The sequence below is a fragment of the Phragmites australis genome, chromosome 8 (assembly GCF_958298935.1).
Source record: "Phragmites australis chromosome 8, lpPhrAust1.1, whole genome shotgun sequence".
Lineage (NCBI taxonomy): Eukaryota > Viridiplantae > Streptophyta > Magnoliopsida > Poales > Poaceae > Phragmites > Phragmites australis.
In genome coordinates, this window is record NC_084928.1 from 26,789,312 (window position 1) to 26,807,637 (window position 18,326).

Consider the following 18,326-nt stretch of genomic DNA (forward strand, 5'->3'; position numbering starts at 1 on the left):
GCACTAGCTACAATTGCGCGTCTTTTGTTTCTTCATGTTACGCTACAACCATACCAATCTACCGAACTATGAAAATGACCAGCAATTCTGGCTGTCCATATGCGCGTATGTGCACGAACCACGAAGTATTGGCCAGCAATTTTGGACCATATCGTACCTCTTTAAAGCCTCCAAGTTGTCGACTTCAAACTTCTGGAATGACATAGATTCAGTACATGGGCTCACGCTACAGGTTGGCACCACTGGGATGGCAAGGCCCAAAGCAGTTTTAGATGATAGATGTTAGCCAAACAGCCTGAAAAACAATGCTGGAACGCAATGGCTGGAGGAAGAAGATGAACAGCAAACTGGAGTGTTTTTGCGCTGCATGCTCTGATGCATCCTTTTCTATTTCTTCCTTTTATATTCAAATGCAATACAAGTTCGTAAGTCTAACAAATCACCCCCTAACCTTTGCACCCAGAATTCACCTCAATCACTCCTATCCTGTCCCTTTAGCTCGAAGAACTTGACGCGGTCGAGAGCTTTGGTCAGGATATCAGTGAGCTGATCTTCAGTCCCCACGTGATCCATGTCCACTATGCCATCATCAACACAATCCCTGATGAAATGGTACCTTGTGTCGATGTGTTTGCTGCGATCATGAAGTACTGAGTTCTTGCACAGCGCTATCGCCGATTTGTTGTCAACTCGGAGTAGTGCAGAACTCGGCTTCACACTCATCAGATCACCAAGCAACCGACTCAACCACATCGCCTGACACACTGCCGTAGCGATAGCGATGTACTCCGCCTTGCACGATGAAAGTGCGATGATCTTCTGCTTTTGAGAGCTCCATGTGATTAGACTAGTACCAAGAAAGAAGGCGACACCAGTGACGCTCTTGCGATCATCAACATCTCCAGCAAGATCGTTGTCACTGTACCCAATCAGCTCAGGATTTTCCATGCCAGCCTTGGTGTATCGGCATCCAAACTCCACTGTTCCTCGTACATACCTCAAGATCCTCTTCACAACGGCTAGGTGTTGTTGGGTCAGCGCTTCCATGAAGCGACTCACAATGCCTACTGAATAGGCAATGTCCGGCCTTGTGTTTACCAAATACCGCAGGCTACCAATGATTCAGCAATACTCAGTGGCATCAACAGCTGTGCTTCCATCCCTTTTGCTGAGCTTTAGTATGTTCTCCATCGGAGTAGAGCATGGGTTGCAATCTGCCATGCCCATCATTCCGAGAATCTTGTTAGCATAGCTGCTCTGGCAAAGGGTGATTGCACCAGCCTCTTGCTTCTCTTCAATCCCAAGATAGTAGCTCAGCAACCCGAGATCACTCATGCTAAACAGCTTCTGCATTTGTGACTTGAACTCAGCGATGTCATTGTTGCAGGTGCCGGTGATGACAAGATCATCTACATACACCCCCACAAGAAGGAATGCATCTCCCTTTGCTCGCATGTACACAGCATGTTCCAGGGGACTTCGCTTGAAGCCCAGTGACACCATGGTGCTGTCGAATTTGGAGTTCCAAGCCCGCGGCGCCTGCCGTAGGCCGTACAATGCCTTGTGCAGTTTCAATACCTTGTTCTTATGCTTGCTGTCGACGTACCCGGCTGGCTGTTGCACGTACACTTCTTCTGCAAGTTCACCATTCAAGAATGCAGACTTCATGTCCATACGGTGAACTTTCCAGCCACCATGCACTGCTAGCGCGAGCAGCACCCACACTGTCTCCATCCTGGCCACCGGCGTGTAAACCTCATCAAAGTCGATGCCCGGCTTTTGTGCATATCCCTTCGCCACCAAACGAGCTTTATGCTTGACAATTTTTCCTGCGGATCTTTCTTAACCTTGAAAACCCACTTCAATTCAATGGCTTTGTGGCCAGCCAGAAGAGAAGCGAGCTCACAGGTCTTGTTATCACGGATGGCTCCCATCTCATCATCCATGGCGTGCCACCATGATGCGTTGGCCAGAGCTTGCTCGATGTTGGTGGGATCTTCTGCAGCAATGAAGCAGAGCCCGCTGTGCTCTTCATCTTCAGTATTCTGTACGAACACTGGCTGCGAAGTGTCGATGATGTTCTCCAGTGTTTGGAACCGAAGCGGCACCCCTTCTGAATCCTGCACACCGCTAGATGGTGGCAATGCCCACTCGATCTGAGGCTCAACTGCAGGTGTGGCTCCCTGAGGTGTTGACGACATTGTAGGTGGGTGGTTCACAGCGCCTTCCCCATCGATCCCGTGCTGCTCGCCCGTCACATACGTGACGACAAACATGCATCGTGTGTCGCAGCCCAGTCCCAAGCGTGCGACTCCTCGAACACAACATCGCGCGTGATGTGGAGCTTCTTCATCGACGGATCGTATGCGCGATATGCCTTGGAGCCCTCCTCATAGCCGATGAACACCATCGGTGTCAAGCGATCCAATAGCTTGGTAATGCCAGGTCCTGTGTTCTTCACATGAGCCACACAGCCGAAGGTGCGGAAGTAGCTCACATTCGGCCTCCGCTTGTACCATGCTTCATACAGAGTCTTGCCGTCGAGGTTGCGTGTTGGAGTGTGGTTCAGAATATGCACCACTGTCTTCGCAGCTTCGCCCCAGAATACTCCCAGCATGTTCATGCTCTTGATAAAGCTCCTCGCCATCTCCACCATAGTTCTGTTTCGTCTTTCGATGACCCTGTTCTGCTGAGGTGAATAGGGTGCGGTCATGTACCGCTTTACCCCACGTGCATCACAGAACTCCTTGAACTCGATAGAGTTGAACTCACCATCATGGTCATTGTGGAACGCCTTGAGCTTGACCTCGTTCTCATTCTCAGTAGCAGCAATGATCTTCTTATAAGCTTTGAACGCCTCATCCTTCGACTTTAGCACCTCCAGCCACATAAACCTGCTGAAATCATCAACTATCAATAGGAAGTATCACCCACCCGCCGGCGTGGCAGGGGCGATAAGGCCGCAGAGGTCCCCGTGTATTAGCTCCAAACCGCGCTCTGTGTGGTACATTGATGCCTGGGGAAATGGCGCCTTGTGTTGCTTGCCGAGGGCACAGCCGCTGCAAAACTGCTCAACCCGATCGATTGTTGGCACACCGTGCACCATCTGCTTCAAGCTGAGCTCACGAAGTGCATGAAAATTCAAATGGCTATACATCGCATGCCATCACCATGCGACATCGTCTGCCTTTGAGAGAAGACAGACCAGTGCCGCCAAATTCAGTGACAGCTTGTACAGCCGGTTCTTGGAACACGCCACCTTGGCCGGTAACATGTGCTCACTGTCAAAGATTGATAGGAATCCATGCTCGATGTCGATCTTACATCCTCCCTCTTCTAGCTTCCCTAGGCTTATGATGTTGCTCCAAAGATGAGGAATGAAATATACTTCCATCAATACCTTGTGCGCCTGTGACTTGGTCTCCAACAGCACCAAGCCAAGCCTGCAGATGTCCACTGTCGATCCATCCCCAAATTTCACCGCGCCTCGCACGGTGTCATCGAGCGATGCGAACACCTCCCTGGCACCCGTCATATGATTGCTGGCGCCCGTGTCGAGGTACCATTCGCCTTCGCGTCCATCGATAGGGAACACGCGTTCCTCGTTCAGGAATACTGTCTACGTGGTCGGTGGCTCAGGGTTGATGCAGGTCATCGCGAGGAGTAGGGCGGGTTGCTCTGAGTTCGTCCTTGCCAAATGTGCCTCCTCGCGGCGTTCTCACCGCGGCTTGCGGCGCTCCTTGGCCCAATGGCCATAGATGCCGCAGTTGCGGCACTTTCCGCGACGGCGCGGCGTTCCCTCCGACGTGGTGTCGTTCGTGTCGCGGTTGCCGACACGCACGTGGCCCTTTGCCTTGCCACGCGCCTGCCCGCCAGACTTGTCAACCACGGACGAGCCAATGCCCGCCTTATGTTTCTTTTGACACGCTTGCCACTCTTCCTCGGTTAAGCTTTGGTTACCTAACCTTGCTTCCTTGTCCCACTGATCTTGGCATCGAGAGCCAAACAATGTACCCTTCATGAGGCCATCTCCAATAAGCTTTGGTTACCTAACCTTGCTTCCTTGTCTGGTGTCACAGACCAATACATTACTGAATTCATACACCTCTGCGAGCGTCGTCCATCAGGTGGAGCTATAGCCCAATACCCAGGGTGACATAACCTGGAAATTCTCAGAGAATGGGAAGTATACGACAACATCGGCCTACAAAATCCAATTTCTGGGCTTATTGGAGACGGATTTTCAATCACTTATCTGGAATTTTTGGGCACATTGAAATACAAATTCTTTGCCTAGCTGGTGATCTAAAACAGGCTATGGAACTCAAATAGACTTGCTACTGGAGGGTGGCTTCACGACCCGCTCTGTCCACTGTGTAGGTGGGAACTGGAATCGAGTCACCACATGTTCACTGCATGTAGATTTTCCAAATGCATCTGAGCTGGCCATGCATGGTGGATTGCGCAACCTGCACTACTGCTGGATTTCTGATCTCACACACTATCCACTCATCAATGGCGGACAATCATACATAGCAACATGCTCAAACATTACAAAAAAGGGTTGAAATCACTCCTCATTCGTACATGCTGGAAAAATCTAGAAGGAGCGTAATGCTAGAATCTTTGATAGAGATGAGCATCCCTCTTACTTCATCACCCAAAATATCAAAGATGAGGCCTATGTTTGGACTATAGCGGGAGCATGGTGCTTAGTTCGTCTTATCTGGAGCGAATAGGCTTTTGCTTTTAGTCTCAACACCGTTTGCTCGGGTGTTTTTGTATTCTGTTGCCTATTGGGCACCCCTCTATTATTAATATAAGAAACAACTCTTCTAAATTTCGTTTTAAAAAATCCCTTGTCGAAATGGACCCAAAGGTTTACATGTGGATCATAGTTCTTCTCTACCAGGCACGAGGGAATCCCATTATTGATATCTACGAGGAAGGCAGAACTACAGTTTCACCACCCATGCTTGCTCGACACCTGCCAAATACATGAATCGACCGGCATTCCGGCAATAGGGAAGGCCCATGCTAGTTGCTGGCTTGCAGCTTGCAGAATATTATTATTCTCCATTCTCCCTGGCAAGTCCCAAGCCTCCCAACGAGTAGTTTTCAGCTTCAACAGTTACCACTACTGACAGGTAGCCATCATATCGCATGGCATCGGAAATATGTAGTGAACAAACAACCAGAACCGCATTAAGAACTCGTGTTGGGGTTCTTCTTCAAATGACCACATTGTGCATACCGAGTTCTGCATGGGAGCCTTTCAGAACTGGCAACTTGTATGTTGGGGATTCAAAATCATAGCATCAAGAACAAGTGGTCATTCCCTTGCATGTGCTAGACTGCTTGCCTGGAACCAGTGATTTGAGGATTCGCAAATAGACCAGGAGGAGAAATCCGAAGGGAAATTCTGTTGTCCTGCATTCTTATTCGCCAATTTTTGCAGGCAATTAACTAACACGGGAAAAATTTAAAGTAGATGCAAGAATGTAAAAGTCATGTTGGTCAAGTACTCAGCTCACTATGCCACACTGTCCAAACGAATTACAGCTACCGGTCTGAAATTTTGCAAGCCAGTAAAGGCCTATATTTTGTATTGGCAATATCACACTGCTATATATTATTTCAGCAAAGACTCAGACATGCAGGCTGCTGCAAGGGAAAAGAAGCGCACTTATGACCAAGAAAGACCACCACTAAAAGAGTGACGCCTTTGGCAAACTCCTCAATTTGATAGGACTAGTAACGAACAGTTTCATTACCCTAACGCACCCGTGCAGCAGCATAGGGAACAGGCCATTGTCACTTGTCAACTTTTCAACCCACCAAAGACATCGGAGGAACGTCTTGCCTTCCGTGTTCTCGTTTCCTCGTTTTTTTAATAGCAAAAACGTAGGAAAGCACTAATACAAAATGCTTCAATTCTAGACAGATCCAAAAGCACATTTCAGATGGGTTTTTTTTCCGTCTACCTGAAGTGTTTATGATGGTCCAAACGGCTATGAAACCGTCGGGAATATACATTATCACATACAATTCTATAGTAAAATCGTCTATAAAAAGATAAGTGTAGTTATTACACATGGTTCTTAAAAAAACCACTTTTTGGTGCTAAAAAAAATCTATATTTTTCTATTTTGCATCCGGACCCCTCCTATACTATCTACACGATTGTGCATTGTAAGTCACAAAGACCTACGTTTTTCATGTGTGTGTGGTTGCTAGGACTCAATCCGTGACCTCTTAACTCCGTGTGAATCCCTAAACCAACTCAACTAACCTAGATTGTTGATTGCAATAGGATATGTATTCCTTCTGACCCTTGTTACCCGAAACTTTCGGTAATTATTTGGGAACCTAGATGGCTTCAAATAGAAAATATATTTACTACAAAATTGTGCATCTCATAGAGATATATAATTTATATAAAGTTTTTTTCATCTGACTTCATATGAATACATTATGAATTTCCGAACAACTCACTACAAACATGCAAACCGATACATGTTTTTCTAGGCTTCATTATTAACCAACTTAAACATTGCATATATTATCATCTCACCATGTAGTATCAGTATTGTTGATCCTTTATGTAACTATATTTTTGTACTATTTCATGCTTCATCGAATTGGAATTGAGTTGACCCACATCAAAGTCAGAGAGGAGCTTGGACAAGTGCTCTTTCATAAAAAAAATATTAATAATTTTTAGTGCTTAAGAATTGCATATATTATCATTTCACCATGTTATTACTAGTTATATCTTTTTTCATGCAGTTTAGAAGTGCTAGGTACTCCTATGAGTGAACCACGATGAAAGGAGTCAAACCCGATAAGTTACATATGCCAAATTGGTTGTAAAATAGATTTGAGCACTTAGACTAACCCCAACCGTTTCCTTCCCTTCCCACTCCAAAATCCCTTCATAGCAGGATTCCCTTCCCAGATCCATTCCCTTCAGGATCCTGCACTCCAACAACATTCCCTTCCCCGTTCCCTTCCCCAACAGACTTCCAATATTATATAATATTTGTAACCGAATCCGTATTTTCATGAGTTATGCGTGTGTACGGCGCATCTACGGGCGTATGCAGTACGGGTTAGAGTGTTGACTGTGTAGAAGGCTTGTGGTGGAAGGAAACATTGGACTTTTCAAGCGGCTTGCAATGGAAGCTATTGAAGTGTGGCTTCTCAGGGAAGATTTGTAGCACTATAAAAGGGCCGGCTTCCTCGAAGCGGACTCACAGTAGTTCCCCGTATTCCAAATACAAAATGAACTCTTCAGATTCGGAGGAAATGATGATGTTCTCCTCGGATTCGAGTGACGAAGAGGACGAGCTGCTTGTGCTTATTGCCATCGAGGAGGAAGAAGCAGCAGCTGCGCGTCATAGCCGTCAGCGTGGGTCGATGCCGGGCCATGCAGTTATAGACCGTCAACACTGCGAAGGTGCTGCTAGGCTGTACAACGACTACTTCGCCGACAACCTTGTGTACTGTGATGTCCTATTTCGTCGAAGGTAAGTGCGTTGTCATAATGCAAGCCGTAACCTTCATTGTCTACACTAAGTCATGTATGTTCCCGCAACCAGGTTTCGTATGTCGCGGCGTTTGTTCTTGCGTATTGCGGCCGCTGTGGAGGACCATGACACCTGGTTCAGGTAGGGAAGGGATGCAATGGGGAAGCTTGGCCTTAGCCCGTTGCAAAAAATGACAGCGGCCATCCGGCAACTAGCATACGACGTCAGTTCCGATGCAGTTGATGAGTACGTGCGGATAGGGGCGAGCATGGCGATGCTGGCATTGCGAAAATATATGCAAGCTATTGTGGAGGTGTTCGGAGATGAATATCTCCGTGCTCCCAATGAAGCTGACACCGCGCGCCTCCTGGCAGAAGGCGAGCGCCGTGGGTTCCCCAGGATGCTCGGGAGCATTGATTGCATGCATTGGGTATGGAAGAACTGTCCAAAAGCGTGGCATGGCGTGTACACATGCCATACTCGTAAGCCTTCTATAGTTTTGGAGGCGGTTGCGTCGTATGACTTATGGATTTGGCATGCTTTTTTTAGGATGCCTGGGAGTCTTAACGATATAAATGTTTTGCACCGCTCTAACTTATTTACCAGGCTTACCGATGGGAGTGCCCCACCTATGTCGTACAGCATAAATGGTAACAGGTACGACATGGGATACTGCCTCGGCGACGGCATATACCCCGAATGGGCGACCATAGTGAAGGCAATTCCTGCACCAAGAGGCAACAAGAGCATCCATTTCTCCGTGATGCAAGCAGCTGTCCGCAAGGATGTGGAACGTGCATTTGGTGTCTTGCAAGCTAGGTTTGCTATTGTGCGCGGACCAGCTAGAGTATGGGATCAGTCCACATTGCACAATATCATGACCGCCTGTGTCATTATGCACAACATGATAATTGAGGACGAGCGCGGTAGCGCATCCCCAGTGTAGGTGTTCGACTTCATGGGGGAACCAACTCAAGTCCATCGAAGTGCTGATGAAGGCGTGCTGCATTATGTCAAAACGACTCAAGCTATCCGAAACCGTGCAATGCACCTCCAATTGCGTGATGACCTTGTTGAGCACCTCTGGAGTATTCATGGAGCACACTAGACTTATGCAACTATGTATTCCATAATTTAGGTTCATGCATATAGTTCGGTTTAAGCATCGAGGGTCCTTAGTATGCATGTAGTTTGGTGTAAGCATCGCAGGGTAGTAAGTCTGCATCGTGCAGCATGGTTACCTAGTGCAAACCGAGATGGTTGTCATGCAAGCATCAGGAACAACTGAATGTACTGCAAACAATGCAAGCCACCATCTTCAATGTACCAGCGAATGAATAATAACACAACTATTACAATCCTGAATGTACCAGGTTGGAAGAACAATAGCATAACTGAAAGCACTTATGTCTGACAACTATTACAAAGGAAAGTTCATTGTTCCAAAGTTGCACACTAACACCAGAAAGACATGTCCAGCATTATTACATTCCGAATAACAAATATGTGACGATTACAACCGTGCTACTCTTGGTCCTCTAGGAGCTTCCACCGCGCCATTATGCCTTCCTGTCGCTTCCTATAGTACTCGCGCAGTGGGCTTGTAACACTGTCCAAATCAACCTTCATAATTCGTTCGTCTTGGTCATTGACTCGGACAGTGGCTTGGAGCCGCATCACCTCGAGCTGTTCCTTCTTAAGCTCGACCATCACCTTCTTCGTTTCACTTATGTCCTGCAGCTATCGTTCATAAACTCCTCCGGAAACGGTGGGAATTGACGAGGTGGACGGTGACTTGCGCGCACGGGAAGCTTTCGCTTGGTCACGGCCAATAGGATGGGGAAGGTCCGTCGATGCGTTCGAAGCCGCATCATTAGGGACATCGTTGCCCGCAGCTTGGCTGCACTGGGCTTCCGCAAGATTCAGGACCTTCTGCGCCTTTGCCGATTCGTGTGCATGCCACTTAGGGTGCTCGGCCAGCAGCACCCAACAGTGCGTGTACGCGAATGGTTTGCCCTCAAGTGCTTTATATGCGGTGCACACTCGAGCCATCTGCAAAACACTTAAAGGTCAGTCGGGTATGCCTCTAAATGCATGGACAGTACCATTGCAAAAGTACGGCACAATTAGTTTTACCTTGTCACGTTCATTGGTGCCACTCGGATTCAACTGCTTGACCTTCCTGTAATGTACCGTAAATTTGGTCACGGCATCCGTGATCAGCTTCATATGATTTATGAGCGCTTTGTCGGTCCTCGGCATCATGCTTTCCTTTTTATAAGTGTTGAAGTACTTTGTGATACGGCCCCAATAGGTCTCTTTGGACTGATCTGTGCCCACCACCGGATCTTGGCTCACGTTAAGCCAGGCCAACACCAACAACTCATCTTCCTCGTCAGTCCACTTGGTTCTATCAGTTTTCGCATCCACCTTCTTCTTCTTCTTCTTCGAGGTAACCTTCTTCCTACCCTTCTCATCGCTCCCGAGACTGAACTGCCCTACATCCGAGTGCCCTCCAAGATTCGTAGCCTGTGAGAACTGCGAGAACTCTACTTGGGGAACGTTAGATGACCCCCCTGGGTACCTATGTCCTGACCCCCCCCATGTCATACGGTCGAAACCGTCCTGAAGGATACTCTCGTAAAAAGGATCCATACCGCCCCTTCAAATAAGTTAAGGTTCAGAATTTATGACAGAGCAAACACTGAATAGGGCCACAATCATATAAGTTTGTACTGAACCAAAGGTACTGCCCCACTGCTATGAACCATTTCACTCAAATATCCTAAACCCAACAATCAAAAACATTGTCCTACACTACAGCAATCCTGAATGCACTAGAATTTAGGCAAATCATGCCCTTTGAACCCTTTACAACACTGCATACAGGTCCAAGACTATCACACCCATGGCCATTGGGTACCAACACCTGCTACTAGCATGTGTACCTAATGACGACTGAAGACCGGGCGCGGGGTGCGTTTTCAACCCCCATCACTTCGCGCAGAGGCCATGATGACTGCCTTTTCCATTTATGATGCCTTGGAACTCGTGCCCTCCCATTCGGGGATATTTAAGGAGCCGGCGGGTGTGGACAGAGGGGGGGGGGGGGCAGAAGCTGAGATCGAGACTGAGTCTGAGTTGGTACAGAGGAGCGCTCGAACTCTCTAACGCTTGCTCAGAGATCGAAGAACACCTTCGTACAAGCATAGAAGCTGAGATCACCGAAGAACAAGGAGCCCGAGGCTCTAGGATAGACAAACATTCGTGTAACCAGCACATTCCTGAGAGACATTCTCAGGGCATTTATAGCATCCACACAGGAGTAGGGTGTTACGCGCAGTGCGGCCCAAACCTGTCTAAAAATCCCTCCAGTGCATTTACTCTTTTCTACATTAGATCATTCCATCCCACCTACCATCGCATTTACATCCATTTATTTCTCCAGCAAACATATTCAGAATCATCCCCCCGGCCGAATCTCTAAAAAGGGGTCCCTCAGGATCCCTGCGATAGGAGCTAACCCTCCGACAGCTGGCACGCCAGGTAGGGGGGTTGCATCCCTGAATTTGTTTGTTTGTTTTCTCCTGCAGAAAAAATGGCAGGTGGCCATCGTCTCCGGCGCGCTGGCTCCAGCTCCAGTGAGGAAATGGAGCCCCTCGCTCAGGAGGCCCCAATCGAGCAGCAGCCGCGGTCCGCACGAACGACGTTCCCCTCTCAGGGGGACCATGGCGCTGGGCTCAGCAGGGCCGCCGCCGCCGTCGCTGGCACACCATCTAACCCTCAGCAGGCGGCAGAAACTCCTGCCGCCAGATCCACGTCTGGACAGCGCCGGGCGCCGTTACGGCGTAGGCTCGCCTTCGGCGAGGCCAGTCCTGGGAGTGCGCTGCTTGCGACGCAAGCTCTCCTCAAGCACCGGCGGGGGAAACCCCAGAAGGCCACTGGCTCCAGGAGGTGGCTGCCTTGGTCAGCACAGCTCACCGCCAGGTGCTGGCTGAGAGTTCCCGCGCTACCTCCCACCGCGATGCAGCCAAGACCGGCCCATCATCAGGTGGTGGTCGCACTGGTCGGTGAGCCTCCAAGCGGAGTGCCGCCCCCCTGGCCACTACCGGAGCTCAAGACCTCCGCTTACACCTCAACGAGCGGAGGGCCATCGAAGATGCGCGCGTTACCCTCGAGCGCCAGCGGGAGGCCTGGCATGAGGCTGAAGCTGAGGACCAGGCCTCCTCCTTGCCGGCCCATGACCGCCAGGGCTCCCCGGCTCGCTAGCGTTCACCGCCCAAGGGGGCTGCCCGCGCCGCAGGGTACGGCACAGGCTGCCGTGCCTTCACCAACGAGCTCCGCCGAGGCCAAATGGCCCACCAAGTTCCAACCAGAACTGCCAGAGAAGTACGACGGGTCCATCGAACTTGTCGAGTCCCTCCAAATCTACACCACTGCTGTCCAAGCGGTTGGCAGCAGTGAAAAGGTGATGGCCAACTATTTCCATGTAGCCTTGAGGGGCTCTGCCCGCTCTTGGCTTATGAACTTACCCCCAGGATCCATCGGCTCCTGGGATGATCTCTACCACCAATTTGTGGCGAAGTTTCATGGCACATTCGCGCGCCCCGGCCTGGAGTGCGACCTCCACACCGTCAAACAGCAGGAGGGGGAGACGCTGCGGCGCTTCATATAGCGCTTCATCCAGGTCCGCAACACCATCCCACGAATAACCCCCCACAATATCATTATCGCGTTCCGGCAGGGTGTCCGCGACGAGCGGATGCTCGAGAAGCTGGGCACGCACGAGGTCGAAACCACCGCAGAACTTTTCGCACTGGCCGACAAGTGTGCCAAGGCGGCGGAGGCTCGGGCATGGCACGTTCCGCGCCCTGAGCATCCCACCGCCGATTAGCCAGGTCCTTCCCGCTCCGACAGGCGGGAAAAGAAAAAGAGAAGGAGGCGCGAGGCTGTCCCCGTCGAGCCAGCACAGGGCCCCGCCCATGGGCCGGCCCAGGAACCCGACCGCAGGCAAGAACGTCGGGCGCCCGCCGATAGACGGCCCGCGCCTGTGAGGGCTCCGACCTGAGCCCCTCCTAGGGCTCCAGCTCCCGCTCTTGCAAGGGACCCTGCTCCCGCGAGGCCCGAGCCGAGGAAGTGGTGCCAGATCCACTAGACCAAGTGGCATGACCTCACGGAGTGCTGCACGGTCAAAGGCCTCATCGAGTAGTGCCAGAGGAACCGCGAGGAGCCCCGCAGAGGTGGCGACACAGAGCCGCCCCCGACAACCAAGAGCTCGGTTTCCAGGAGCCCGAGCACACCGTTGCTTTCATCGACGGAGGCGCGTACACGCCCTCCTCCCGCCGCAGCGTCAAGACCATGCGACACGAAGTGTGCTTGGCAACCCCGAGCGAAGAGGCCGCAAGGCCCCTGAAGTGGTCGGACGCCCCGATCACGTTCAGCCTGGCCGACCACCCCGCCAGTACTGCAGGCGTGGGGCGACTACCCCTGGTAGTGTCCCCACCATCTGCAACGTAAAGGTCAGCAGAGTGCTGATCGGCCTAAACCTCCTCTCCAGGGAGGCTTTTGAGAAGTGCAGGTGCCCTCCAGGCGCCTAAAGCTATCGCTCCCCTTTTACGGGGTGACACCCGGGCACTCCCTGCCCCTCGGGCAGGTCGAGCTACCCGTGACATTCGGGAGCCGGGATGACTTCCGGACGGAGAACATCATCTTCGACGTCGTGGAGCTTCCCCTCCCCTACAAGTCCATCCTCAGGCGCCCGGCGCTTGCTTGGTTCATGGTGGCCACCCATTACGCGTACCTCATGGTTAAGATGCCGGGCCCTACGGGCCCCATCTCCATGTCCGCTGAGACTAGCAGCGCCGTCTCCTGTGCTGAGCAGTTATACTAGGCCTTGGTCTCAACCCGAGCCGAGGTCGAAGGTCATCCAGGGGGCCCGAGACCCTCTTCATCCAAACCTCGACTCGCTGCCGACGCCTCTGTTCCTACGAAGGAGGTCATGGTGGGTGAAGACGCTTCCCAGGTCGTCCGAATCGGCGGTGACCTGGACGGCAAATAGGAAAGCGCGCTCGTCGCCTTCCTACGGGCTAACGTCGACGTGTTTGCATGGCAACCGTCCGATATGCCCGGGATCCCTAGGGAGGTGATCGAGCACCACCTGGCTGTGCGCCCGGACGCACGGCCGGTGAACCAGAAAGTCCAGCGCCAGGCGCCCGAGCGCCAGGGGTTCATCCGGGAGCAAGTCAGTAAGCTCCTTGACGCTGGATTCTTCCGAGAAGTCCTCCACCCTGAGTGACTGGCGAACCTAGTCATCGTCCCGAAGGCCAACGGCAAGCTGCGCATGTGCGTGGACTACACAGACCTAAACAAGGCTTGCCCAAAAGATCCTTTTCCTTTACCCCGCATAGATCAGATTCTAGATGCAACCACGGGATGTGATCTTTTATATTTTCTAGATGCAAACTCTGGTTATCACCAAATCCGCATGGCCATAGAGGATGAAGAAAAAACTTCTTTTACCACTCTGGTGGGAACTTATTGCTATGTATCGTTGCCATTTGGTTTGCGCAACGCTGGGTCATCTTTCTAGCGCGCTGTCCACATCACGCTTGACTCACAGGTTGGCCGCAACATTGAGGCTTACATCGATGATCTCGTGGTCAAATCCTGAGACCGCGCCACCTTGCTTGAAGATCTTGCCGAGACTTTCAACAGTCTCCGCACTACCCGCTAGAAGCTCAATCCCGAGAAGTGCGTCTTCGGGGTACCTGCGGGCAAGATCCTCGGTTTCTTGGTCTCCAGCCAAGGGATCGAGGCCAACCCAGAGAAGATCCAGGCCATCGAGCAGATGCGACCCCCTGCTCGACTCAAGGATGTTCAGCGTCTCGCCGGCTGCATGGTGGCCCTCGGGCGCTTCATCTCCAAACTCGGGGAACGAGGACTCCCCCTCTTCAAGCTCTTGAAGAAGATTGGTCGCTTCGATTGGACGCCGGAGGCCGAGCAGGCCTTCCGCGACTTGAAGAAATGTCTCACCTCGCCGCCCGTACTGGTGGCTCCCTCCGAGGGAGAGCCACTACTGCTCTACATCTCGGCCACTCTCAGGTCATGAGCATGGTACTGGTGGTGGATCGTGATGAGTGCTCGGGGCAAGGTGCTGGGCCCCAGCTCCCGGCCGCCCCCGGGGACTCCCCAGTCTTCGCGGCTCCACCCGAGCAGGGGGTCGAGCCCGAGCACTTGGCTCCTCCCGACTAGGGAGTCGAGCCCGAGCACCCGGCCAGCCCCGACCACGCCGCCGATCTCGGGGGCTGTGACAGGTCCTCGGGTGAAGCCACAATCTAGGCCCGCCGTATACAACGACCGGTGTACTTCGTCAGTGAAGTCCTTCGAGACGCCAAGACAAGATATCCCCAAGCCCAGAAGCTGCTCTACGCCATGCTCGTTGCTTCCCGGAAGCTGCACCACTACTTCCAGGCGCACAAGGTCTCGGTGGTTACCACGTACCCACTGGGGCCCATCCTCTAGAACTGAGAAGGCACCGGGCGCGTCGTCAAGTGGGCGGTGGAGCTGGCGGAGTTCGACCTGCACTTTGTCAGCCGCCAGGCGATCAAAAGCCAGGCGCTCTCTGACTTCGTGGCAGAGTGGACGCCCGTTCCCGAGATCGACCAAGAAGAGATTTCCGCATATCCCGGGCACGATGCGTTCGGGTACTGGATTATGCACTTCGATGATTCCCTCACGCTGAAAGGTGCGGGGGCCGGAGTGGTTCTCACCTCCCCAACGGGTGAAGAACTCCGGTACATCGTGCAGTTGCAGTTCTGAGCAACCAACAATATGGCGGAATATTAGGGCCTCATCGCTGGCCTTCGGGCAGTGGTGGGCCTTGTGATTCATCGCCTCCTGGTCAAGGGAGACTCCCAGCTGGTGGTCAACCAGGTGTCAAAAGAATACTAGTGCACGGATCCTCAAATGGCGGCGTACGTGGCAGAAGTCAGGAAGCTGGATAGGCACTTCAACGGCCTGGAGGTGCGGTACGTATCTCGCCGTGACAACGCTCTGGCCGATGACCTTTCTCGCCTGGCCTCTTCCCGTGCGCGCGTCCCTACCGGAGTCTTTGAAGAAAGGCTCACACGGCCTTCTGTCTTGCCTGCCGAACAAGACGAAGGGGAAACCTTGAGCTTAGTTCAGGGGACCCCAGCGGTGCCCTCAGTGGGAAGCCCCGACAGGGTGCCGCCGCCCGGCGAGTGCGCTGCGCTTGCTGGCTGTTCTCAAGATGCCTCGTGGATGGACGAGATCCGAGGGTACTTGAAAGAAAATTTCCTCCCCGGGGATGATGCCTCTGCTGAAAGAATTGCTCGGCAGTCCAAACGCTATGCCATAGTAGATGGGGATCTCTACCGGCACGGCGCAGGTGGCGTCCTCCTGAAATGCATCACCCGGGCAGAAGGCGGCGAGCTTCTCACTGAGGTCCACGAGGGCGAGTGCGGTGGCCATGCATCGTTCCGCATGATGGTCGGGAAGGCCTTCCGGCAGGGCTTCTACTGGCCTACAGCTCTCCAGGATGCTTCCGAGTTGGTTCGGCGCTGCAGGGCGTGCCAGTTCCACGCAAAGCAGATTCACCAGCCAGCTCAGGCTCTTCAAACCATCCCCCTGTCATGGCCCTTCGCGGTCTGGGGGCTGGACATTCTGGGTCCATTTCCCTGAGCAATCGGGGGCTATGAGTACCTCTATGTCGCCATCGACAAGTTTACCAAGTGGCCGGAGGCGGTTCCAGTTGTCAAGGTCACCAAGAACACGGCGCTTCAGTTCATCCGCGGTATCACCAGTCGCTTCGGCGTCCCGACAACGGCACTCAGTTCACAAGTGCCCTGTTCGGGGACTACTGCGAGGACCTCGGCATCAAGCTCTACTTCGCCTTTATCACTCATCCTCAGAGCAATGGGCAGGTCGAGCGCGCCAATGCGGAGATACTGAAGGGGCTCAAAACCCGGACCTACAACGTGCTCGCAAAGCACGGGAAAGGGTGGATCGATGAGCTGCCTGCTGTGCTATGGGCCAATCGGACCACGCTAAGTCGCGCTACCAGGGAGACTCCTTTCTTCCTTGTGTACGGTGCTGAGGCGGTCCTCCCCTCCGAGCTCACTCTTGGCTCCCCTCGGGTGCATGCCTACTCCGAAGGCGAACAGGAACAGCGAAGGTGCGACGACGTCAACTACTTGGAAGAGCGTCGGCGGCGTGCCGCCGTCCGAGCAGCCTGCTACCAGCAAAGCCTGCGGCGCTATCATCAGCATCACATCCAGGCCCGGTCTCTCGAGGTGGGGGATCTAGTTCTCCGACGCGTCCGATCACGCGAAGGAAGGAATAAACTGTCCCCTATGTGGGAAGGCCCCTTTACCGTAATTGGTGTCCCGCGAGAAGGCTCTTTTAGGCTAGCTGCAGAGGACGGGTAGCCGCTCCCCAATGTGTGGAACATCGAGCATCTGCACAAGTTTTATCCGTAGGTGGCATATGCGTGCTCGGGCCAACCAGGCCGGGGGCTCCCCCCCCCCCCCGCCCAAGTTGGCCGAGGGCTACCACTAACCGGGTAAGTCACCCAGCCTTGTAAAAAATTGTCAATATATATGTTATCAATTTCCAGTTCTTATTTCAAATTTTGTTTTTTCTGGAATCCATATATTTAATCTGTCTGGTGAGATGCTCGACTGTGCGAGAAAAATATGCTCTCTCATTTTCCCCGTTGATAAAAGAATCCCGATCGGTATGCGCGCGGGCAGTTGCCGCTGACCTATGTCTGTCGTGGTAGGCTGTGGTGTTCGGTGTCGTGGCAGTGCCCCTGGCATCACCAAGTCCCTGGGGTTCTCGGGTAATCCTATCGCTCGAGCAACGAGTAGTCCGGAGCCTAGGCCCCAGGGGCGGGCTGTCGGTGCTCAGTCTGGTATGTCATTCCCGGGCACCACCGGACCATAGGACCTCTGAGTTACGCCTCTGCCTATATAGTCCGCCGGTCCGGGTATTCGAGAGGTCTCAGGTAAAAAACGAGAGCAGTCTATAATGAGTACCACACTAACAGAGCGCACCAAAAAAAGAATCTTTCTATTTTCTCAAATCACAGATCAACAACCAAGAGCAAAAGCAGCTCGACCGCGAGGGCCGCAGTGCCCAGGTCGCTGCTCAGGCTTAGGGGTCCTCGAGTGGTCCGACCGCGAGGGCATGAGTGGTCAGGATCTCCTGGCCTCGGGCTCCCCATCACGCTCCCCAGTGCTCGGGCGCTTCGACCGAAGAAACAAAGTTCCCGGGCACCCTGAGCTCAGAGCGCATACCTCTCCTAGATCGGTCGGCCGAAAAGCTGACAGCTGTCTGGTGAGTGGTTAAAGTCATACGAATTTACATTCAGCAATCTACTATTCCTGAGTTATCCTCGGGGCCCTCGTATTCTAATCTGTTCGGCGAGATGGTCACCTCGCGCACAAAACCCTGCCCACGTGTCCGCTTTTCCTGAAACGACAGAACGGACAGCAGAAAGGTGTACCGTACGAATGGTATTTTCTGACCGAGGTCCTTCATGGTGGTCATGGTGCTCGGTCTGCTTAAAAGTACCCCGGGCACTACTGAGCCTCTGGGGTTCTCGGGTAATCCTACCGCTCGAGCAAAGAGCGGTCGGGAGCCTAGACCCTAGGGGTGGGCTGTCGGTGCTCGGTTCGGTCCGTCCTAGCCTGGGCACCACCAAACCGTGGGGACTCTTGGTCGCATTTCCAGGCGGCCTCCTCCTCGGCCTCGACCACCCCTTCCCGAGCCGATTCC

General features: G+C 52.7%; 1 protein-coding gene across 1 annotated transcript; it reads left to right on the forward strand.

Moving 5' to 3' along the window:
* The first annotated feature begins 7,686 nt into the window (after positions 1–7,686).
* Positions 7,687–8,475, forward strand: LOC133927698 (uncharacterized). Its single transcript, XM_062374126.1, has one exon. It carries the CDS (start codon positions 7,687–7,689, stop codon positions 8,473–8,475), a length of 789 nt encoding a protein of 262 aa, XP_062230110.1.
* The last annotated feature ends 9,851 nt before the right edge of the window (positions 8,476–18,326 follow it).